The 25,311-nt window shown below is 44.8% G+C and overlaps 1 protein-coding gene across 1 annotated transcript in view; it reads right to left on the bottom strand.

Moving 5' to 3' along the window:
• Window positions 1-16,036, bottom strand: part of syne1a (spectrin repeat containing, nuclear envelope 1a) — a 212,702-nt gene extending 196,666 nt beyond the window's left edge. The window contains exon 1 of the mRNA XM_036975988.1: window positions 15,822-16,036. Coding sequence (XP_036831883.1) covers window positions 15,822-15,891 — 70 coding nt within the window. The 5' untranslated portion in view covers window positions 15,892-16,036. The remainder of the gene's footprint in view (window positions 1-15,821) is intronic.
• Window positions 16,037-25,311: the final 9,275 nt, after the last annotated feature.

Here is a 25,311-nt window from a genome sequence, read left to right as displayed (position 1 = left end):
CGTTTTTCCAAACTCCGCTGGTGCTGGCACATGTGCAGATCAAATCCACCGCTGAAACTCTGATGAAGCTGTTTACATGTCCTAATCATTCGAGAGCTCGTTCAGAAAAACAGGTGTTTTAATCAACATATGCTTACTTAGATTTTGACCTTACGTCGATTAAGATAAGCAGAGTAAGGTGTCTGCATGACTGATGCCAGGCAGGTTAGCGTTTTTCCTCATGAATCTTGTTCTGGAGGCAGCTCTGCAGAGTGGTCACCCCCTGGCACAGACACGTCATCAAATCTGACCTTAACCTTAACCCTAATCTTAACCTCACTGCGAATCTGAATGCCTAACCCTAACCTTAAATTAAGACCAAAAATCTAAACAAATGTTCATGAATTTTGACTTTGCAGCTGGCTCATCTAGCAGAAATCACTCAGTTCAAGGACAAGACTCATCCCAGAAAACATCAACTTGCTAATGGCAACTGTCATAATCAGTTTATTATCTAATTATTAGAGTGGATGTAAATCTACTGAACGATGGTCCAATCAGAAAGAGCCATAGTCTATAAGTATGATCTGAACCAGGTCAGATGAGAAACAGTAAATAAACACATGAAGAGGACTGAAGGGTTTAGAGACACAACCCTACAGAACAACAAACTAAACAAGATGCTGAGCATTCAAGGGGTTTATTACAGTTTTTTCCAACTGCTTACACAAGTTTTCAAAACGGTCTCCTTTTTTTCAAAACTCTACACACAATTCCCAAAACTGCACACACAAAATGCAAAATGCCTCACATCTCCTTCAAAATGTAACACTGCATTCAAAATGCCATAAACACATGTCAGAATGAAGCATTTGCATCAAATCAACACTGCTTTAATAATAGTACATTTCTGGATCTACCATGTAAACCCTGTTGTTCTAAATCTAAAGCTCTTTGGTCTTTCATAGGCTTATATCTACATTTCAATACAATGTTCTACAGTGAAAGTAATCTGCTGAGAGGGGTAACAAGTACACTGTAAACACCAATGCAATGAAGAAACAGAGGGGGGGGCAGTCACCAGTGCTAAGCTACACTTCATCTCTCCTCCGGCCTGAGTCTGGCCACGATACTTCGTCCACATCACAAGATAGGTTTTCTCTTGCCAAACATCGAGGGAAGAATCACCTAGCATGGCGTATCCAACCTTGGACAGAGGCAACCCCTATGTCCCCACATAGACCATATTTATAATTGCAGTCTCTTGTACATCTGTAAACAAGCATCCTCGTCCTCCATGATGTCTTTGCCTTTCCACTCTGTACAGAATTCAAACACAGTATGTGTTCAGCATAGGAACTGTAAACAATGTACAAAAAAATGTGGTACAGCATGATAACCAACCTTATTCATTCAATGCAGTGCAGTAAATGCATGGCTTAGAGTTACAAATGTTTATGCAATACTATGAAGTCATACGTATTTTACAGTACATTACTGTAATGCTAAAATAGTCATTAGATAGTTGCAGATAATTTCTGAAGATTCGAATTATGGATGCCACTGTAAATCGACTCAAATTGGGCTGGACTCTCAGTCCAGCCTCTCTCATGGTCAAACCGTGGTTGATCACATGATCAACAAATTTTGCCCTAATCTCATTAGAGATGCCTCTCCTTCCTTCTCTTCTTTGCCCCTGTCCTCTTCCTCTCCCTCCTACTCCTCTTGCTCTCTGTACATTGTTGGCATCCATTGTTCAAAACAGGTAATCTGACCTTTGACCTATTTATAGGCCTATACTACAGTAAAGCAGTGATTGGTTAGTGATCAGTTAAGCTATTAGTGTTTGCACATGTGAGGAGTGTGTGTGTGACCTTGTGAATAAGTGTAGCATTTTGATTGGTTGTGTTTGGAAAAGGAAAGCAAGTCACTTCCTGTTAGATTTTTGTGTTTTATGCAATTGACAACTGAGTCAAAGGCTGAGAATTAGCTTATGGTTTTTCACATTTGGTGTGTAGTTTTGCACTTTGAGTGAGAGGTTTCAAAAATCGTGTGACATGAAAAGATTTTGTGTGTAAGCAGTTGGAAAAAACTGTAAGTACCATCCTGGATAATGGGTAGAAACTCACACACTGCAACATTAACTGAATGGGAGCTAGCAGCATTTTTATTTTATCTATCTATGAGAATCTATACCAGAGAGAATAAACTAGAATCATCCTGGAGGCTGCAGCAAGCTCTGGAGAGTTCACATCAGTCCAGGAGAAGAGGAAGAAGAAGGGGGTAGATATAGAGGTAGAGAACCAGTCTAACCCTCTACTGGTCTGATTCCCTGTTGGACCCCCTGGCAGACCCCAGAACACCACAGACATTCCTAGGGTTGTGAAGGTTCTGTCTGGGTCGGGGACGAGGGCTCAGTGCTCACACAGGTGTGTCCACAGGGGTGGAAGTGGGCCTTGGGAGAGGGGGAAGATGCTTTTCCAGCCATGAAAGGAAAAACAAACAGACTTCTGGAGGGAGAAATAGAAGCTGCTTTGGCTCGCCTCTTAATCTATTCACCCAGAGGATATTTGGGTTGGTTCACTGAATTGCCAGGATCTCTCATTCACTCTCAATAAGAGGAAAGTGGCACAGCGCCACCCAATGGTACTGTGGAGTAAGACCACGATACAAAATGTACTCATTCAAATACACCCTGACCTACAGTGATATCACTACTGTACACTATTTGAGTCATTGAGTTGATTTGCCACAAGAATCGAGTAGGAAGAAGAGGGGAAGACAGGAGAGAAGAGGAAAAGAGAGGGGAGGAGAGAAAAGTAGAGGACAGGAGAGGAGAAGAGAGGAGAGGAGTAGTCTGTTTTCACCTTGTGATTTCCCAGAGGATCCTACTCTCCATTTGAGTATCCCTGATCCCCCTGCTCATCCCCTAACGATCCTCTGCATAAATCAGCCTTAATTATACGTGAACAGGGATAGGCAGGTGCTCAGCAGGAAGAGCAAGAAGCAAACTCACCAGCCAAAGCCAGACCTCTCAATCCTATGTCGGATATATTTCATTATTTCATGTCTTGTTATACCCATTGCTATAGCTAGTGTTTACAGCTCTGATATGGATCCTGTCTGTTAGAACTTGGTGTCTCATGGTTGATGGAGGCTAGTGTGGTAGTCAAAGAGGTACTTTGTAATCTCAACCCACACACAGACACACACACACACACTCCCCCTTACTCTACTTCCCCTTACTCTTGACCCCCCCCCTTCACCCCTTTAATACCCCACTTTCCCTGCTTCCGCCTCAGCACTTTAACCCTGACACCCCTTACCACCCCCACATCCCTCACACACATGACTATTTAACATGACCCCTCCTCTTCATCCACTTGTCCCACACAGGACATTTTCCAACACATTTCACCAATCGTAATATTGGTTACAAAGAGCTTCAAAAGCCAGGCCATTAGCATTGCTAATTACATTTCAGTAATAATGACAGAGCATTAAAAGACAAGAGGGGAAGGAGGAACAAGTGGAAATGATTAGTAAAACACCCACTTCCCCCTTACATGCACTCTTACGCCTTTCAGCACCAGATGTGCCTTGAGAGCACCATGGTTGTGACAAAGATGTCCAAATATCATCTTTGTGTTCACCAAAGCTAGACTGCTGATAGCAGGTCATTTACCAGACATCCCACACCTGTGTTTGGGTAATTTCCACATACAAAGGTTCACATGAAAAGGGAAATTGAGAATTTCCCAACTGATTTTGCTTCACATTTAATACCCATACATGGCCCAAAGGCTGCAATTTACCTTAAACCACAATCTTTCCCATGGCTATGGTTTGCTTTAACAAACCAATTTAGCTTTGGAAAAGACCCCAGGTAGGGTGTATGATATTCATTAAATCATTGAGGGATTTACAGTAATCCTTAATCCTTGAATAAACAATGCAGATTAAAACCGTTATGTCCAAAAATAGAGAGGTAATAAAACTGCCATGACAAAGTCAAACAGCCACAGCAGTCAGTGATGACATCTGGGCAAGATTGAAAATCAAATGTATGTGTGTGTCTGTTCACGTGTGTCACGTGTGTGTGTGTGTGTGTGTGTGTGTGTGTGTGTGTGTGTGTGTGTGTGTGCGCGCCCGTGTGTGTGTGTGTGCGTGTGTGTGTGTGTGTGTGTGTGTGTGTGTGTGTGTGTGTGTGTGTGTGTGTGTGTGTGTGTGTGTGTGTGCGCGTCCGTGTGTGTGTGTGTGTGTGTGTGTGTGTGTGTGTGTGTGTGTGTGTGTGTGCGCGTCCGTGTGTGTGAGTGTATGCGTGGGGTAGTGCAGGAGTGGGTCAGACAGTCTAAGCTCTTTATCCAGTTTCAGCTGGCAGGCACACTCTGGCTTTACAGGGAAGAGAAAAGGAAAAGGATTGGCTCATCAAATCATAGCGCTCAATCCAGTATCTCTGAATCCAGCTACATATCCATCAAATACACCAACTGCACTTTATATTGACTGAACATGACCCAAAATATATGTCCCCAAAATATACTACTATTGTGGACAACTTGTGGACATCTCAACTGTAGAGTACCATCTACATTACTGGGTGAGGATAAACCAAAAATGCCTCAATTACACAATTGTAGCCAACCATGTCAACCATCTGTAGGTCAACAACGCAGACTCGGGAGAGGGTGTCTGTTTCTAGCGTTTTCTCAGAATGTTTCCAGATCCCCAGCTCTCATCAGAAGACTAGCTGTAGCATTCTTGTCCTTAGTAATTTTGCAGGATTTGTTGTGTCAGGTGGCTGGCAGAGAGAACCTGGGGGGCTTAGAATTTTTTTAGAACCTTAAGGTGTTTTTCGGCTGTCTCCATAAGAGAACCCCTTTTTGGTTCCAGCTAGAACCCTTTAGGGGTCCATGTAGAACCCTTTCCACTGAGGGTTTACATGGATCCCAAAAGGGTTCTACGTACCTGGAACCAAAAAGGGTTATCCTATGGGGACAGCCGTAGAACACTTTTGGAACCTTTTTTGCTAAGAGTATAGACATTCAACCCCATTCAACACTACACAACACAACACTACACTACACAACACTACACTACACAACAAAGGGGACAAAACACAACACAGGAGACACAACACTACACAACACAACACAGGAGACACACCAGAATAGTACACAACACTACACTAAAATACACAACACTACACAGGAGACACAACACAACACCACACAACACAACACAGGAGACACAACACAACACTGTTTATTGTACAACACGCTACTGACTCAAGCTGCTGATTTCTTCTTTTTTAATGGCCTACTTGATATTTTCAAAGTGATTGCTTAGTCGCATGCCTAGAAATGAGATGGCTCAAATTAACATATTGTGATGATTCATAAGAGAAGTATCTCTAATCTAACACTGCATGTGATTTCAGGAGGGCACACACGGACATCATGTCTCAAAAAGACACTGCCATAGAGCTGCCTGGGGGTTAGCTAGGGAGCAGGACACTGCCACAGAGCTGCCTGGGGGTTAGCTAGGGAGCAGGACACTGCCACAGAGCTGCCTGGGGGTTAGCTAGGGAGCAGGACACTGCCATAGAGCTGCCTGGGGGTTAGCTAGGGAGCAGGACACTGCCATAGAGCTGCCCGGGGGTTAGCTAGGGAGCAGGACACTGCCATAGAGCTGCCTGGGGGTTAGCTAGGGAGCAGGACACTGCCATAGAGCTGCCTGGGGGTTAGCTAGGGAGCAGGACACTGCCATAGAGCTGCCTGGGGGTTAGCTAGGGAGCAGGACACTGCCATAGAGCTGCCCGGGGGTTAGCTAGGGAGCAGGACACTGCCATAGAGCTGCCTTGGGGTTAGCTAGGGAGCAGGACACTGCCATAGAGCTGCCTGGGGGTTAGCTAGGGAGCAGGATCAACACATCTGGCAACATCATTCTGTTTACCTGACCTTTAGGGGACCGTGCATGACCCCACAACCTTTATCCTCTACCTCTGCATGTCAGACTGGGTGCCACAGTCCAATTAAATCACATGACACTCCCCATTCAATCACATTGTGCTTGGTGACAGAGGCAGGAAAGACAGAGGGATCTGTGTGTGAGAGATAACAAGAAGAGAGAGATGGAGAAAAGGGTTTGGATCTAGTAATGTCACTTTGGGGTCATGGCCACTGATGTCAAGATCTATCTGTGAAGACTGTTGTTATGTGTGTCCATCAGAAACAGTATCATGTTCTTCAATCTGTCAGGAAGCATCTCTGGTTCAATTGAAATGCATTGAAACCATACTGACGTGTGATCAGTGATATTCCAGGACTGTCACTCACTGTCACAAATACCATAGCAACTTCCCTTATCGGAGAGTCAATACATTTTTATAAAAAAAGAGTGGAATCTAATTTGAAAGAGTAAATCTAATCAAGGGAGGAATGAGGTGAAAAATCGCAGCACGATACTGCAAATGACAAGAGGAAAATATATCATTCCTGCCCAGAAAAAAAGATCCATGCATGCTTTTAGTGAATTCTATCTTTCCTGCTTATTCGATTTCATTACATGGTTTCTCTGCCACAGATTATTGTTGAAACATACTTGACCTTCTTTAAGGCATTGGCATTAGGGGTGGACTCAGTTTGATTGACAGCTGTATAACAGCACCTCTACTAAGACCTGTAGGAGGCCACGCCCCCTGTATTGTTTGGGGCAGAACCCCTGGTGGCCTAATCCTGTGGTGTGCCACTCAAACTCTATCTGATTGGCAGCTGAATATAGATTACCATCTGATTGGTAATGTGAGGTGACAGTGAGGGGCCAGTAAAGTCATATACACATACACACTCCTCTCAACATGTGAACGGTAAACAAACAAAATTGATACCCCCCCCCCCCTCTCTCTCTCTATCTCTCGCTCTCTCTCACTCTCTCTCTATCTCTCTCTCTCTCTCTCTCTCTCTCTCTCTCTCTCACACACACTATCTTTATCTCTCTCTCTCACTCTCTCTCTCTCTCTCTTTCTTTCACAAACACACACACACACACACACACACACACACACACACACACACACACACACACACACACACACACACACACACACACACACACACACACACACACACACACACACACACACACACACACACACACACACACGTACACCAACTTCATCAAACATATTAGTCTGGTGCAAAAACTGAATGAGCCACAGCCAGGCCTGCGGGGCAAAGAAGCCCATGCTGGCAGTCATGTGACTACTGGCATGGCAATGGGTCATAAAAACAATCTGGGGTGCCGTGTGGCCGGTGTAGCTGCAGGACTGGGAAAAGAACGAGACACACCATCTCATTTATGTGGCTATAGACGTATAGTGCTTAATGACTGTTTCCTAATGAGCAATAGGCCTCAAAGCCTCCCTCTCTGTTTTACAGATTTAAGCTAAACAGGCTACGGCAACTGAAAAACTCCCAGCGGTGTGATGAAAAGAAATGCTGCTGCTATTTTTAGTTGCCTGTGTGTGTCTGAACAGCAGTGACCAGAGCCAGAGACGATGAATGGAGGTGTCAGATTCACAGAGGAGGGTGGACCGGCTCAAGGTGACCGTCTGCATTGGACTGGGATGTTACCATGGCACCGTGCCAACCTGTGGAATTATACCCTGATGAAGACAGCTTGTCTGTTGAAACGTTGGACATTAGGTTATTACATTTTTGCATCTGAGCTCCTAGAGTGTGCGTCTCTCCTTTCATTTTTCAAGTGTTGTACTCCACTAGCCAGCACCTCGCCTAAATAGGTGTGCGTTTCTTTCGCCTCTAGATGAATCTGTGGAATGATGCCATTCCCAGCCCAGGTGATTAAACATCACTTAGGAAGGACGTTATCTATCTCTTACTCGCTCTCTTTCTAATATTTTCTGACTCTCTCTCCCCCTCTTTCAACCAGTCTCTTTCTCTGTGCCTCTCTCTCTTTCACTGTTTTGCTTTCTCCTCTGTGGCACTTTCTCTCTTTTTCAGTACCAGGCGATTCAGGATCTTATCCAGATGTGCTCACCTCAACTACCCTCTTCCTTTTCCTCCCTCTCCTCCCTCTTCTCCACCTCTTCATCATCCATGAGTGCAACTGCAGAAGGAGCTCGTAAAAAGGAAACCACATTCTAGCATTTTCTTAGATGCACACTGGCTTAGCTCTGAACCCATTCCATATGACGACATGGGCCATGCGCATTGGGCAAAGCCTAACAAACCCAAACAACACTAGTTCAAGTGTATTTCAAGGATCCAAACAAATAAAGAAACAAATCTGGGAAACCAGGCCTGGTATTCATAGCTGCCTTTAAAAAGGCCTTTGATAAAGTACGACTGGAATTGATATATAAATGCCTGGATTATCACTTATACAATGGGTTAAAGTTATGTATAGTAACCCCAGGTGTAACATAGTAAATATTAGCTACTTCTCAGAAAGTATTAAATTGTCAAGTGGAGTAAAACAAGGATGTGTACTACCGGCATAACTATTTATTATGGCCAGTATTATGGCTAGTAATCCAGGGTACGCTGACAATTAATGTCTTCATTTAAATCCGCAATTTGGATCTCTGCACAGCCTCATAAAGGATGTAGATAATTTTTCTAGCCTTTTTGGATTAAAAACGAATTTTGATAAAAGCACCATTTTTTATATTGATCTATAAAAAATACAACTTTTACATTACTGTGTAGTTTACCAATAAAATGGACTTACAGTGCTGTGGACATACTTGGTATTCATATCCCGAAAGAATAAAATGATCTCACTACAATACATTTTAACAGAAAGTTTGCCAAATTAGATAAGAATTGTGACTTGCTTCAGGAAACTAGACGTTTGTCACGTGTCACTACTTCATAGGAGCGCCATTTGAACGTAAACTTTTTTTTAAATCAAAATGTAATTTTTGCCAGAAATCCTTCTGGAACATGTGAACTTTCATGTACCTTAATGCCAAACTTGTATGCCATATGTAAATACTAATACAATTGTTAAATTAAGAGTTGGTATAGCCATGGAAAAAGCGTGCAACCTTCACTCTAGCCATGATTGGCTGAGATAATGAGTGGGCTGGACATGCCGAGAGATGAGTTTGGATTGGTGTGAGCTGGTCAGTATGTGTAGGTAATCCATTCTAACAAGGCTTTTTTGAAAGAAATCACGTAGGGTAAAACTAACCTGTCTCACGACGGTCCAAACCCAGCTCACGTTCCCTATTAGTGGGTGAACAATCCAACGCTTGGTGAATTCTGCTTCACAATGATAGGAAGCATAAGTGTTGCTCTCCACTTTCTGGAGGACTGAGTTTTGAAATCAGTGGAATTAGAGAATGATAGCTAAGGAGAGGGAGAAAATTCTGGCGTTTGATTGCAAATATGCAGATGGAGTCGAAAAGAGGACACACAGAAGGCTGTTGGATAAAACACCTGTCTCCGGATTACATCTTCAAACTAAGGGCAACCATGGCATCCATGACAGAATGTCATGTCTAGCTAGCTACATTTTCAGATATTATATGTTTCTAATTTGGTCAGAAAGTCATTTTCATTTCAAGTTAAAGTGAACTGTTAGCTAGCTAACGTTACGTGTATGATTTGTGTACTAATATTATTCGTATCTCAATGCCATTTGCATTGCTAGTTATAGTCTAATGTTAGCAAGCTAACATTGAACCTGGTTGGTTATCTACCTCAGATTCATGCCAGGTTACTAGTAACATTATGAGTTGGGATTATGGTTCATTGTTTAGCTAGCTAGCTACATGTCTAAACAAAAGACTCCACTATGTAAGTAACTATTTCAATAGAATGTTTTTGATGTCACTGCGACAACTGTCGATAGACGTAGCTGGTAAATTCGCTCTGGCTATCTACTCCGATTTCAGAGCACTCTCGTCTGAGTGTGCAAGAGTGCAGAATAACTGACGAATTTACGAACGCTCAACACCCGTTGAATATAGCCGGTGTCAGTAAACGTTGGCAAAAAAGCATAATTTAATTGTTGCCAGCAGCACAGTTGCAGTCACCAACGCTCTGGATAACTAGCTCTGCTAGGGTGAGTTAAATGGTCAGAGTGAGCTGTTCTCTCATTTTTGTCTGGAAGTAGCTAGCAAGCTAGCCACCGTTAGCCAGTTAGCTTGGGTGCTTGACTGGTGTTGTCAGGTCAGATCGCTCGGGTCAACCCTACTCCTCAGTCAGAGCATCCGGTGTGCGCTCTGAACACTCCAAGACCGAAACGCTCTGAGTTTACGAACGCCCAGAGCACTCTCTGGCACTCCAGATTAAATTTACGATAAACACCCGTTGTATAAACCAGCCTTTAGTCTTGAAGTCTTTGGTTATTTAGTACATAGCCTCACATGTGAATCCTTAAAGAGATGGGTGGGGCTAAACGCTTAAGAGGGTGTGTACGATGCTGAATGGGTGTAGACAAGATGAGCTCTCCAGTAGGTACCAAAACATTCAAGGGACATTTTCTCAAAAGTGAGGTTTATCACCTTTCAAAGCAGAATTACTCTTCCATTGTTACTCAACTGTAGTGTATGATATACCATTTTCTAGCTCTGAGTCTCTACTTTTATCCAATGTAAAAAACACAATTTCAAATTTTTCTGCATAAGCCCGAATCGAGCCTGTCGGTCACATTTTGCTACCATGAAAAGGACAACACCTGTCTATTTGTGAAAAAATCACCCTGATTAATTATTTAGTCATATTCCAGTTTCCCTATTTACTTATGATCCTGCATACACCTAACGACTTGTTTTTTAAATGATATAAGCAAACAATATTTCCCTTTATTTGGAACGGCAAGCCAGACAAAATTAAACAGGTCTATTTATATAATGAATATGAATTTGGAGGGCGGAAATGATGAATTATTAAAGCATTGGACCTCACACGAAAGGCTTCAGTCATACAAAAACTATACTTAAATCCGAAGTGGTTGGTGGAGGACTGGTGGAGGTATGTCACACATGCAGTTATATATGGACATATCGGCTCTATCCAAAATTACCTCCAACTGATTGCTGCATTACCGCACAAATGGAGGAGGCAAGTGGAAAGGGGAGAAGGTAAGGAACTTGTCTGTCGGACCTGCATTAAAGACCAAAATTGGCTAAAGAAAACTGTGATAAATAAAAAAGTATACCAGTTTCATTTAAGGACAAAAAAATGACAGCTGCGCCATACAGAATGCAAAATAGTTGGGAGGAGATTTTCAATGTACCGATTCCATGGCACATGGTTTACGAACTGACAAACAACATGACGCCAGATTCAAAACTAACACGTTTTTCAATTTAAATTATAAATAGCAAATAGCAGTTTATCTTTAATTTACAGTCTGTAGAAACTATGAGAATAGAAAGGTTCAGAACTTTTCTGAAACATCACAGCACAGTGGAAAAAATATGACAGCTAGAAATCAACTGGATGGTCTTCAGAGATAGATGGGAGGGGCTGAGAGTAGCTGAAGGCTGGGACTGGATGGTCTTCAGAGATAGATGGGAGGGGCTGAGAGTAGCTGAAGGCTGGGACTGGATGGTCTTCAGAGATAGATGGGAGGGGCTGAGAGTAGCTGAAGGCGGGGACTAAAAACAAACAAAAGATAACTAATGTAAAATATACTATCTAAAATATATAGACTGTATAAACTGAAAGTAGAAGCTTAAGTATTGTTTTCCATTAGTTTACTCCAATTAGGGTTAGGGTAAAATAATAAAGAAGGAAAATATCAAAAAAATACATAGTATATATATTCAAAATAATATATATATATACAAAATATATATATATATATGGGGGATTGGAAATGATGCAGACAATTACATTGATAGAAGCCACAGTCTATCTGCAATATTAAAGCTGATCTAACCCCCCAAAAATGTTAATAAATAAAAATCACGCACAAAACTATATCTTGCATAAACTTATCTTACAATGTTTATTTCTCAATAACATAACATCATATATTCATTTAATTGTACAGTAAAATGTCCTCGATCTGTACACATATTACTCTGTAATCCAATTTCTGTGAATACATTCACATGTATGCTGTACAGGAGTATATTCACAGCACTGAGATAGTGAAGCTCACGCCTCTCCAAAGAAGCTCAGCAAACCTGTCTCTACTATCTAAACAGACGGTAAGCACCATGCCATAGGTGTGTAACTTGTGCCTCCACCGCCCACGACGAGGAAAACAGATGACAAATGAAAATAAAAACGGAGGATTTCCCTGTTAATGAGAGACAATAAATGCCTGAATTCCACGGCATATGGGAGAGTTCAGGCTGGGAGGCGTTCAAAGCAGCCTTGCCGTTCTCCGCCATATGGTGTCACTAATTGCTGTTTCTCACTGCCACACCGTTTGCAGGAAGAGGTACAAAAAAGAAAGGAGGAGCCAAAAAACAGCACCCCAAAACTGGGGCAGAACTTTATGTTGGTATTGATGTTCTATCGCACTGTTTTATCAGCTACTAAATTGAGCCTGAAGGGAAATGTGTGCATGATGTGGAACTGTAGAAAGAACATTGTTTTAATTCAAGAACAATGTCTTCTTTTGAAAGGGAGAGACAGAGAGTAATCAGATCTGGTGAGAGAGACAAAAACGGAAAAGGAAATTCTCTCTATGTAACTATAGGTAAATAGTATATTAGATCACGGTACATTTTCACCTAAAACACGTGAATGCACCTGATCTGAGAACTATTACAATCACATTGACAAGGCTTTACGTTGATTTAAACCCTTTGGCTCTGAAACAAATAAAACATTGATGTCAATCAAAGATGGAACATGTACTCAAATATCTAATAAGTCAATATGGCAGTATATTTTCTATAGACCACATACACAGGTGTTCTAGGCTGCTAACAAGCTGTTTCTCCTCCAGATCTCCTGACAGAGCCAAAGAAAACTTTTTCTATGCTCTTTGATCCGTACAGAAAGTCTATGGTTCAAACGCACCTTCATCTCAACAAAAAAAAGGGGATCAGAAACATGGAATCAGATGTCATGTCAAAGCTAGATACAGTACCACCTTTGTCAATTATAAATATCAAATGACAACATTTACTCATCAACTGTAGATGATCATCACAGAAGGAAGAACACTAAATGAAAGCATCTCAAATGGTACTGTATTAGAAATATACACTGAGTGTACAAAACATTAGGAACACCTTCCTAATTATTGCGTATTGAGTTGCACCCCCTTTTGCCATCAGAACCGTCTCAATTCAACGGGGCATGGGCTACAGGGTGTCGAAAGCGTTCCACAGGGATGCGGGCCCATGTTGACTCCAATGCTTCCCACAGTTGTGTCAAGTTGGCTGGGTGTCTTTTGGGTGATTGACCAGTCTTGATACACACGGGAAACTGTTGAGAGTTTAAAAAAACTGCAGAGATGCAGTTCTTGACACACCCAAACCGGTGCGCCTGGCATCTACTACCATACCCTGTTCAAGGGCACTTAAATCTTTCGTCTTGCCCATTCACCTTCTGCATGCCACACACACAATCCATGTCTCAACCTGTCTGAAGACTTAAAAATCCTTATTTAACCTGTCTCCTCCCCTTCATCTACGCTGATTGAAGTGGATTTAACAAGTGACATCAATAAGGGATCATTAAGAACACATGCTCTTTCTATGATGTAGACTGAGCTGGATTCACCTGATCAGTTTATTTTTCTTTTTTCTTTATTTAACTAGGCAAGTCAGTTAAGAACAAATTCTTATTTTCAATGACGGCCTAGGGACAGTGGGTTAACTGCCTGTTCAGGGGCAGAATGACAGATTTGTACCTTGTCAGCTCGGGGATTTGAACTTGCAACCGGTTACTAGTCCAACGCTCTAACCACTAGGCTACCCTGTCGCCTAGTCGCCTGTCATGGAAAGATCTGTTCTTAATGTTTTGTACACTCCGTGTAATTAATCAATCTGTGCATATTATTAGGTGAACCATTCAATCATACACACCTGATAGTTGAAGCAAGCTACCTGTACCTGAATACTACCTAAACGTACACAAATTGTTTTATTGTTTCTTTGGGTCTGTGGTTAAAAAGCAAGGAAGCTGAGATGGTATCTCTACATAACAATGACAAAATATAGCAACAAGGCCTCTCTTTTCTGTAATGACCTGCATGGCAACTAACATCATCAAGAAACCATTATGTGCAGCTTGGTGAGAGCAGATAACGCTTTCACTTACTGGTGTCACAGAGACACACCGCAAACCACTACAAACATCTAGGGCTATTTTCAAAACATGTCCATTTTTTGAGTCAAATGACATTACAGTTCATGTGTTTCCCCTCATCTAAATATGTTGCAGCGTCTATCTGGCAACAATGGGCTTCTTTGTGACTTTAAAGCGCTATCGGAGGGAGGTACATTACCTTGTTGTTTTATTACGCTAGATTAACTGGTGACACACAGAGACTTTTCAAGGAACATAAAGTAGATCAAGATTACTATTGACATTCCTACTACTGAGACAACATCAACAATTTCATAGTAATTCATGTGAATGATAACTACATTATAGGTTTTATTACAATTGTATTACTTGCAACTGTCTGAGTTTTTCATAATGATACTGTGAAATACTTTGTTCTATTTTGTTGTTGATGAGCCGTGAAAGTGAATTTCCTCATATGAAACACAATCATTCTGAATCAGAGTCTGAAATCACAGTAAACTACCATGCACTCCAGCTCAACAGTGATGATGCTGACTAGCAGTGTGGTGAGGGAGGGATGCTCTCCTCTCAGCTGCTCTGCCACCTACGAAGCCATATAGGGCACAGCCATTTTGGATCTCATTCTCAGCTCCAGTGTCACATGACTCCCCCAGAGTCCTGATATGGCCATCAATCTGGTCCTGAACCTGGGAGCGTTAGACCGGCGCCACCGAACAATCTGCAGCAGTACACGTTTCTAAGGCGACCACAGCTCAGAGCCACGAACAGTGAGTAATGATAATGATGCTGATAACAGCCGTAGTTACACATCAATGGCAGGTATAGGAAGGTAGTGAGTGTGTTACATCATTGTGGTAATACAGAGATGGTACAGAGCAAATATTGAAAATACTGAATCCAATTATAATACTATGGGTTAGCTATAAATCTGTCAGCACAACCATAATCGGACAGAGTAAGCAGTCCTGCTGGTACAGAAGAGATGAGAGGGAAGAATAGTGTTCACCCTGTCAGCTCTTCAGAGGATCAGCTTTACCACGGTCTGCCCCTCCACACACAAGGTAAGCTATAGAACAGCTGTCCTGCAGTTAGACATGACGTATAATCTGGCACACAGACAACACTGCTACTGTACTTTACCTGCATACTGAGGTACATCACTGGACCACATGACCACATCACACAGACTAAAAGTCCAGCAAAGTTGACCTTCAATGCAAAAGCACTGAGAGGAAAATTGCGCTATACACAATATTATTGACCACAACAACCTCCAAAATACTTGAGCAAGGCATGTATCAAACGACATTGGATTTTGCAGACAGTTATCTCAAATGTTTTACAGTACACGTCAGTGCATTTCAAGAATTTAAAGCCAAACAAATAGAATTCTGCTCCAGCACTGGAAAATAATTTTGGTTCAGATTCACACAAGAATGTAATATTTTAGAGGACAGCATTGTAGCAACAAAGCATACCTTTAATTCAAAGGCAATTTTGCTGTGTCATGCCTCAACCTCCGCACTAGGTCACCTTTCAAACCACTGCAGACTGAGCAAGAGAATGAATGAGTAAGCAGAAAGCACTTACCTTGCAGTCTCTGCATCACATTGGCAATATCCCTGGCTGATCGTCCATAGTGCAGGGGTGATGATGCCATCCCTCTGCCCTGGGGTCAGTCAAGTTGTGCTCCAACCCGTCTCTCAATCCCAACAGAAGTTGAACCTCTGTTCTGGATTCAGTTCTTAGTTTTTCAGTAGCTTGAGTCTACAGTCCAAACTCACAGGGGTCTATGGAGACTGAGCTGCGTCCATAATTCTGTATCCTCCTGAACAAGTCATCCCTGTTGCAGCAGTACTGAGGCTGCAATCTCTCACTCTCTCAAGCTCCTCCCCTGTCTGTCTGTGTATGTGTGTATGTGTCTCTCTCTCTCTCTCTGCCCCCTCCCTCCCTCTCTTCTCATACTGTTTTCTCTCTCTCTCGCTCTCTCTCTCTCTCTCTCTCTCTCTCCCTCTCTCTCCTCAGTCGCTCTCCTTGCTGATCTGCGTGCACTGCCACCTGGTGTCTAATCAAAGTGAAGCTCTCACGGTGCTCCTCGAGGTGCTTGGGACAATGGTGAGAGCCATGTCTCTTGACCTGATGAAGAGAGAGAGAGAGAGAGAGAGAGAGAGAGAGAGAGAGAGAGAGAGAGAGAGAGAGAGCGAGAGAGAGAGAGAGACAGAGAGAGGGAGACAGAGAGAGACAGAGAGAGAGAGAGACCACATCTGTTCATACAGCAAAACAGATATGCATCCAAATAATCCCAAAAATCATAAAGGTTGTAAATCAGTCATTAATCAACACACACACACATGCCTTCGGTACATCTCTGCACATGACTGGTTGTGTTTTCTCTCCAGCAGATAGATTGATCAATCAATACTGTTCTAAATGCAGGAGTGAGAGAAGTGAGATGATGTGCCACTGCCTCCTCTTCTGCACTTATCAAAATGTTTAATCCCATTAGGCCAGTCCTTTCATCGTCTCAGGAATACTCTCAGGAGCTTGAAAGGAGGATGACAACAACATCACAGTGGCGGTGGGGACAGCATCAGAGGCAGAGGATGGTGGTCTGGTCAGAATGTGGAGAAGACAGATGCAATGTCCATCATTATCAACCAGAGGAGCAGAAAACACTGGTGGGTAGATGAGAGACAATATGATTGAGTCATCCTCGCTTCACACCTGTTTTTTTCCCAGTCATATTGAATCATATGCTGAGTGCCCAATGTTCGTTCACACACACATATTGGGACGTCACAATTACTTATTTGTTCTTATTACAAAAGTGGACTTAAAATCCTGTAGGTGAATATTGCCATCTAATAGCTGGAGATTGGTTTACAGCAGAGAAAGTGCAAACAGTGCAGTCAGATGGGGGTTAGAAACCCAAGAATAGTGGCCTATTTTGGTCTTATCCAGTGCTTTCTTCTTTCATTTTATAAACCTTGAGAAAAAAAATGATCACACTAATAATTCAGAAGGGACTTTTAGGATGAAGTCCAAATATGTGTAGGCCTACAGAATGTTATTTGAGTTGGCATACGACAACAGCAGGCTTATCCTGGGTCTTCTATATACTGCAGCCCCGTCGCACCGGGATGAAGTGCTGACTCCCACATTTACACGCTGTGCGGTTCTGGGTGACCTCTACCAAGCACAACCCCACAGGACTGAGCCGAGAGCAGAGGAAGAAGGAGGGAGTCTGCCGCAGGAGATGGGAAAGAAATGGGCATAAAGATATAACAGAGATGGGTCGAAGGGAATCGTCTGTGTTGAGGGGAAGTGTAGCGGCATCACCGAATGTTCAGATCCATCTGTATACTTATTTTATCAGCGCACACCCAGATCGCTCACGCCCGTACAAAGCCTGCCTGAGTAATCTCCTTCACGCGCAGTCAGCACTACTGAAATCTTATTAGAAAGTTATCGTAGCCAACCTGCTCGTCAGAATCGACCCCATCCCTGTGAAAACCCGCAAACTTGACGGTTGCAACCGGAACATAATGATAAATTCCATTGAGAGACGTCATTGGGTCATTGGCTGTTTCCATCTCAATTCCAAATTACCCATAGTAAACGTTTTGCGAGTCGACATCGAGGCCCAACAAACTGGCCAGTTTCTAAGTAAAATATCGATTGAATTACAAATTTAATTTAAAAGAGTGATGACAATCTTGAGTTGCCTTTAGAAATTCTCGAATACCCGGCAGAGCAAGTTCTTCTCACCCTCATCTTTGGTTTTGTTGAAATTGCCCTCCTGCTTCAAGATGTCCACGATAATCCCTGTGCCCAAGAAAGGGAAAGTAACTGAACTGAATGACTACCTACCAGTAGTGCTCACTTATGTCGTCATAAAGTGTTTTGAGAGTCTAGTCAAAGACCATATCACCTCCTACCTCCCTGACACACTCAACCCTCTCCAATTTGCCTACCTCCCTGAAAGATCCATGGACAATGCAATGCCATTGCACTGCTCACTGCCCTTACCCACCTGGACAAAAGGAATGCATATGTGATAAAGCTGTTCATCGACTATACAGCACAGCCTTCAATACCATAGTGCCCAGTAAGCTCATTACAAAGCTCATGTCAGTGGGTCTGAACTCCTTATGCAACTGGGTCTGGACTTCCTAATAGCCCGCCCCCAGGTGGTAAAGGTAGGCAACATTACCTCCTCTACACTGATTTTTAAAATGGGGGCCCCACAAGGGTGTGCCCTCTGTCCCCTGCTGTATTCCCTCTATACCCACGACTGCATGGCCTCACACAGTTCCAACTCCATTAAGTTCGCTGATGACACAACAGTAGTAGGCCGGATTACCAAAAACGACGAGACGGCCTACAGGGAGGAGGTAGGCACTCTGACGGCATGGTGCAAGGTAAACAACTTCTCCCTCTTTGTCAGAAAAACAAAGGAGCTGATTGTGGACTTCAGGAGTGACAGGGCTGTTCATGCCCCCATCCTCATCAACAAGGCCGCCATGAAGACGGTACAAACTTCAAATTCCTTGGTGTACAGATCTCAGAAAAGCTGAAATGGTCAAAACACACCGTGGTGAAGAAGGCACAACCTCAGGATGCTGAAGAAATTTGGCATTTTCCTGAGGGCCCTCACAGTGTTTCACATCCTGGTACAGCAACTCCCTTGCCGCGGACTGCAAGGCGCACCATTGGGTGGACACTGCCTGCCCTCCAGGACATCTACAACACCAGGTGTCGCAGGAAGGCCAAGAAGATAATCAGGGACCCCAGCCACCTGCGCCATGTCCTGTTCTCCCTGCTTCCATCACTCAGACGCGGGCAGTACAGGAGCATCATGGCAACAACTGGAAGACTGGCCAATATTTTCTACCCCCAGACCATCAGACTGCGGAATAGACTCCACTAGTCAGCTACCTGCTCCCCCCTCCCACCTGCTACTCCCCCTATGGACACCACCCCCTCAACAGTCTTTCCTCTGCCTCCACCCAAGTGTACATGTATTTATTCCTCACTGATACAGTTATGATGTATATAGTACTATTTCTATATCGTTGTTGTTTTTTTATGACCATTTTCATTATTTTATTTCACTTAGTCCTGCATGTTGGAGCTTGGAGCTTAAGATTTTCACTCTACCCTCCAATCACACCTGCCACCCTGTACATGTGACTATTTAACATGGAATCTGAAGCCATGGGGAAAAATTGCCATGGATAATAACACCACCTACTGTTAAATAAGGAGAATAAACTCAAGTGATTTAGGCCCTACTGTAGGCCTATGACTTTGAGTGTAGGACCTTTACAGAGCCCCTAAAAACCATAGAGATAGATAGAGGACTTATCATGGATATAACCCATTTTAGCATGGGCATTGCCATTGTTATTGTGCCATCATCCTCTGTTTTAAAGTAGTCAAGTAGTCAACCGGGTGGGGATTCCTTTTGGGTTGTAGCCTCAGACGCTGCCCATGCTGTCACAGATGCTATAATGCCACAGATATAAAGATGAGTCCTCTATTCAATGGAATTCAATTCAAGGGGCTTTATTGGCATGGGAAACATATGTTAACATTGCCAAAGCAAGTGAAGTAGATAATATACAAAAGTGAAATAAACAATAAAAATTAACAGCAAACATTACATTCACAGAAGTTCCAAAAGAATAAGACGTTACAAATGTCATATTATGTATATATACAGGGTTGTAACTGAGTCTCTATCTATTTCTATGCTAAAAACACGCCACTTTAATACACCTACGACCGGAAGTGACATTTAGGTGTGCGGTGACTCCCGGCCGCACACCTAAGCCCATATGGGAGGGTCTGGGTGGGCATAACTCCGAGGTGGCGGTTCTGGCTCGGGACGTGGACCCCGCTCCACTTCTGACTTGTCACACTCACTCTGGCGGATCCGGACTGGAGGGAGACTCTGGCGGATCCGGACTGGAGGGAGACTCTGGCGGATCCGGACTGGAGGGAGACACTGGCGGATCCGGACTGGAGGGAGACTCTGGCGGATCCGGACTGTGACCCGTCGTGGTAGGTTCCGGACTGTGACCCGTCGTGGTAGGTCCCGGACTGTGACCCGTCGTGGTAGGTTCATGACTGTGACCCGTCGTAGGAGGTTCCGGTCTGCGGCCCGTCGTGGTAGGTTCCGGACTGTGACCTGTCGTAGGAGGTTCCGGTCTGCGGCCCGTCGTAGGAGGTTCCGGTCTGCGGCCCGTCGTAGGAGGTTCTGGTCTGTGGCCCGTCGTAGGAGGTTCTGGTCTGCGGCCCATCGTAGGAGGTTCCGGTCTGCTGCCCGTCGTAGGAGGTTCCGGTCTGTAGACTGTCGCCGGACGCTCTGGACTGGGTACTGTCGCCGGATGCTCTGGACTGGATACTGTCGGACGCTCTGGACTGGGTACTGTCGGACGCTCTGGACTGGGTACTGTTGCCGGACGCTCTGGACTGGGTACTGTTGCCGGACACTCTGGACTGGGTACTGTTGCCGGACGCTCTGGACTGGATACTGTCGGACGCTCTGGACTGGATACTGTCGGACGCTCTGGACTGGATACTGTCGGACGCTCTGGACTGGGTACTGTTGCCGGACGCTCTGGACTGGGTACTGTTGCCGGACACTCTGGACTGGATACTGTTGCCGGACGCTCTGGACTGGGTACTGTCGGACGCTCTGGACTGGGTACTGTCGCCGGACGCTCTGGACTGGATACTGTTGCCGGACACTCTGGACTGGATACTGTTGCCGGACGCTCTGGACTGGGTACTGTTGCCGGACACTCTGGACTGGATACTGTTGCCGGACGCTCTGGACTGGATACTGTCGGACGCTCTGGACTGGGTACTGTTGGACGCTCTGGACTGGGTACTGTTGCCGGACACTCTGGACTGGATACTGTTGCCGGACGCTCTGGACTGGGTACTGTCGGACGCTCTGGACTGGGTACTGTCGCCGGACGCTCTAGACTGGATTCTGTTGCCGGACACTCTGGACTGGATACTGTTGCCGGACGCTCTGGACTGGGTACTGTTGCCGGACACTCTGGACTGGATACTGTTGCCGGACGCTCTGGACTGGATACTGTCGGACGCTCTGGACTGGGTACTGTTGGACGCTCTGGACTGGGTACTGTCGCCGGACGCTAAAGACTGGGTACTGTTGCCAGACGCTCTGGACTGGGTACTGTCGCCGGACACTCTGGACTGGGTACTGTCGCCGGACGCTCTGGACTGGGTACTGTTGCCGGACGCTCTGGACTGGGTACTGTCGCTGGACGCTCTGGACTGGGTACTGTTGCCGGACGCTCTGGACTGGGTACTGTCGCTGGACGCTCTGGACTGGGTACTGTTGCCGGACGCTCTGGACTGGGTACTGTTGCCGGACGCTCTGGACTGGGTACTGTAGCCAGACGGTCTGGACTGGGTACTGTCGGACGCTCTGGACTGGGTACTGTTGGACGCTCTGGACTGGGTACTGTTGGACGCTCTGGACTGGGTACTGTCGCCGGACGCTCTGGACTGGGTACTGTCGGACGCTCTGGACTGGGTACTGTTGGACGCTCTGGACTGGGTACTGTTGCCGGACACTCTGGACTGGGTACTGTTGCCGGACGCTCTGGACTGGGTACTGTCGCCGGACGCTCTGGACTGGGTACTGTTGCTGGACGCTCTGGACTGGGTATTGTCGGACGCTCTGGACTGGGTACTGTCGGACGCTCTGGACTGGGTACTGTCGCCGGACGCTCTGGTCTGGGTACTGTTGCCAGACGCACTGGACTGGGTACTGTTGCCGGACGCTCTGGACTGGGTACTGTCGGACACTCTGGACTGGATACTGTCGCCGGACGCTCTGGTCTGGGTACTGTTGCCAGACGCACTGGACTGGGTACTGTTGCCGGACGCTCTGGACTGGGTACTGTCGGACGCTCTGGACTGGGTACTGTTGCCGGACGCTCTGGACTGGGTACTGTCGCCTGACGCTCTGGACTGGGTACTGTCGTCGGACGCTCTGGACTGGGTACTGTTGCCGGACACTCTGGACTGGGTACTGTAGCCGGACACTCTGGACTGGGTACTGTTGCCGGATGCTCTGGACTGGGTACTGTTGCCAGACGCTCTGGACTGGGTACTGTTGCCGGACGCTCTGGACTGGGTACTGTTGCCGGACGCTCTGGACTGGGTACTGTTGCCGGACACTCTGGACTGGGTACTGCTGCCGGACGCTCTGGACTGGCGAGGCGCACTGTAGGCCTGGTGCGTGGTGCCGGCACTGGTGGTACCGGGCTGGGGACACGCACCTCAGGGCGAGTGCGAGGAGCAGGAACAGGGAGTACTGGACCCTGGAGACGCACTGGAGGCCTGGTGCGTGGTACCGGCACTGGTGGTACCGGGCTGAGGACACGCACCTCAGGGCGAGTGTGGGGAGGAGGAACAGGGCGTACAGGGCTCTGGAGACGCACAGGAAGCCTGGTGCGTGGTGTTGGCACTGGTGGTACTGGGCTGGGGACACGCACCTCAGAGCGAGTGCGGGGAGCAGGCACAGGACGTACTGGGCTGTGGAGGCATACTGGAGGTCTGGAGTGTAGAGCTGACACAACCCGTGCTGGCCGGATGTTTATACTTGCCCTGCAAATGCAGGTTGCTGGCACAGGACGCACAGGGCTGTGCAGACTCACAGTACGCAGAGCCGGCAGGATATCCTGGTCCAAGGAGGTACACTGGAGACCAGGAGCACTGATCCGGGCACTCTCCTACCTGGCTGAATGCCCATTCTATTCCGGGCAATGCGAGGAGCTGGAATAGAGCGAACTGGGCTAGAAATGCGCACTGGAGACACCATTAACACTAAGCACGAGGAGTTGGCTCAGGTCTCCTACCTGACTTAGCCAATCTGCTTGTGTGCCACTCCCCAAAAAAGTTATTGGGCTGCCTCTCGGGCTTCCGTGCTAGCCGTGTACCCTTATATCGTCGCCGTTCCTCCATTCTCCTGTATCCCTCCTCGCACTGAATGTTCCATAGAATCCCAGGCGGGCACTGGCACTCTCTCTGGATCGATCGACCACCTCTCTATCTCCTCCCAGGTTGTTACCCACTCATCCTTCTCCCGGGTCCATTTTTCCACCAAGCGCTGTTCCTCCCATTCACACTGCTTGGTCCTTGTTTGGTGGGTTATTCTGTCAAGTTCGTTGAATGGAGGAGACCAAGGCGCAGCGTAATTTGAATACATCTTCTTATTTAATGAAACTAAGAACACTTAAACAAACTTACAAAACAACAAAACGAACGTGAATCTATATATGATAAGTGCAGACACAGGCAACTAACACATAGACATACAAATCCCCTAGACAGGAACAAAAACACATAAATCACCCATGTCACACCCTGACCTAACCAACATAATAAAGAAAACTAAGAATACTAAGGTCAGGGCGTGACAGTCTCTAATTAATGCTAATTGAATCATTCTCATATTTGTTTAATATACATTTAACATACGTTTTTCAGTGGTAAATATAACTTATAATATCTATATTTTTTAATTCTAATGAAACGAACACCCCCACCTCCCTGTCGTGGTTTAAACCATTTCATTTTAAGTGCTGGCACTGTCCACATATAACTAAAAAGATTCAACTGAGCTCCTTTACGCATAGATTTTCCTTTGTACTTACTAATTTTCGCAATTTGTTAGTTTGCCATACATCCTTGATAAATAAACAACGTTATTCCAATGCATCTGATGTATCCCTTGATTTATTATTGTTTGATTTTGTCAGTCAGCTGTTTAGAGCGCTCATTGCTGTTTTGCTGTTGTGCACAGGTACTGGTGTTCTCTGTACCATCGGTGACCAGAAGTAGCAAACCATTTATTTAGCTTGATTATTTGCTGGATCAATTAATGATGGTCGACAATATCACTAAATCGTCTAGAGCTAGACATCAATGCGCATCCAATCCATCCATCAAGTAGCCCATAAATTAATGACAGTAGGCCTTTGGTTGACTCTTTCGATTAGAAGCATTCGGTTTTGCAATGGCATAGCCCTACATTATTTGGGATTTGTGTGCTTATGAGAACTGTTTTCACAGCGAAACAATTAAATGTCGCATAGGCATAGTTATACTTGCAGTGCATTATCCGAGATTTCCAAGGTTCATGATTCGTACACGGTTTAATAAGTTCAATGTTCAATTCAATTGTTAAATGCTTAATAATGACAAATAACACTGTCATATAAATGTCATTCATGTATGGAAAGAAAGGTAGTGTTTTATGTCACACGATCTGTGAAGACTCTAAGCATCAACTCATGAATTATGGACAACTAAACTAGGGTGTAAAACATGTTTTGATTCAACTCATGTATTATATTGAACGTAGGCTACCTGTTCTGCATGTGTTCCTGTGTAAAATAGCCTCTTCTGAAAGGATAGGCTACCAGCAGTAGTGTAGGCCTAATGGGGGGTAAATGCAAGTTTAGTTTAGTTTATTAGGATCCCTATATGGGTATGATGACTCACACTGTGGTACTCTATTTTATGCAAGACTACAAATCATGCAAGCTTCATCCCTATATGACTCCTTTGCTAACAGGTATTATGTCAATTTAAAACTTGCACAAGACAGTTAACAGAATTGTCCATTTAAAGAAATGTAGCCAATTTATTCATTACTACATTTAGCTGGCATTAGATAGTTACCTTTGCCTCTATTCGGCAGTCTTGTCCAGATCATCATGGCATTTGTAGTTCTGTCAAGACTTCTGCCGAAGTCAATGCCTCTCCTTGTTCTGGCGGTTCTCAGCGGTCGACATCACCGGTCTTCTAGCCATCATTGATCCATTTTTCATTTTCCATTGGGGTTGTCTTGTCTTCCTACACACCTGGTTCCAATCCCATTCATTACATGTTGTGTATTTAACCCTCTTTTTCCCCTCATGTCCTTGTCAGAGATTGTTTGTTTGTATATTTGTGTATTATGTATTGGTGGGCGAAGGGTTCTTGTACCCACTTTTATTTTATCTTGTATTTTTGATTATGGAGTTTT

The sequence above is a fragment of the Oncorhynchus mykiss genome, chromosome 4 (assembly GCF_013265735.2).
Source record: "Oncorhynchus mykiss isolate Arlee chromosome 4, USDA_OmykA_1.1, whole genome shotgun sequence".
Taxonomy (NCBI): domain Eukaryota; kingdom Metazoa; phylum Chordata; class Actinopteri; order Salmoniformes; family Salmonidae; genus Oncorhynchus; species Oncorhynchus mykiss.
This window is presented reverse-complemented; position numbering and strand designations above follow the sequence as displayed.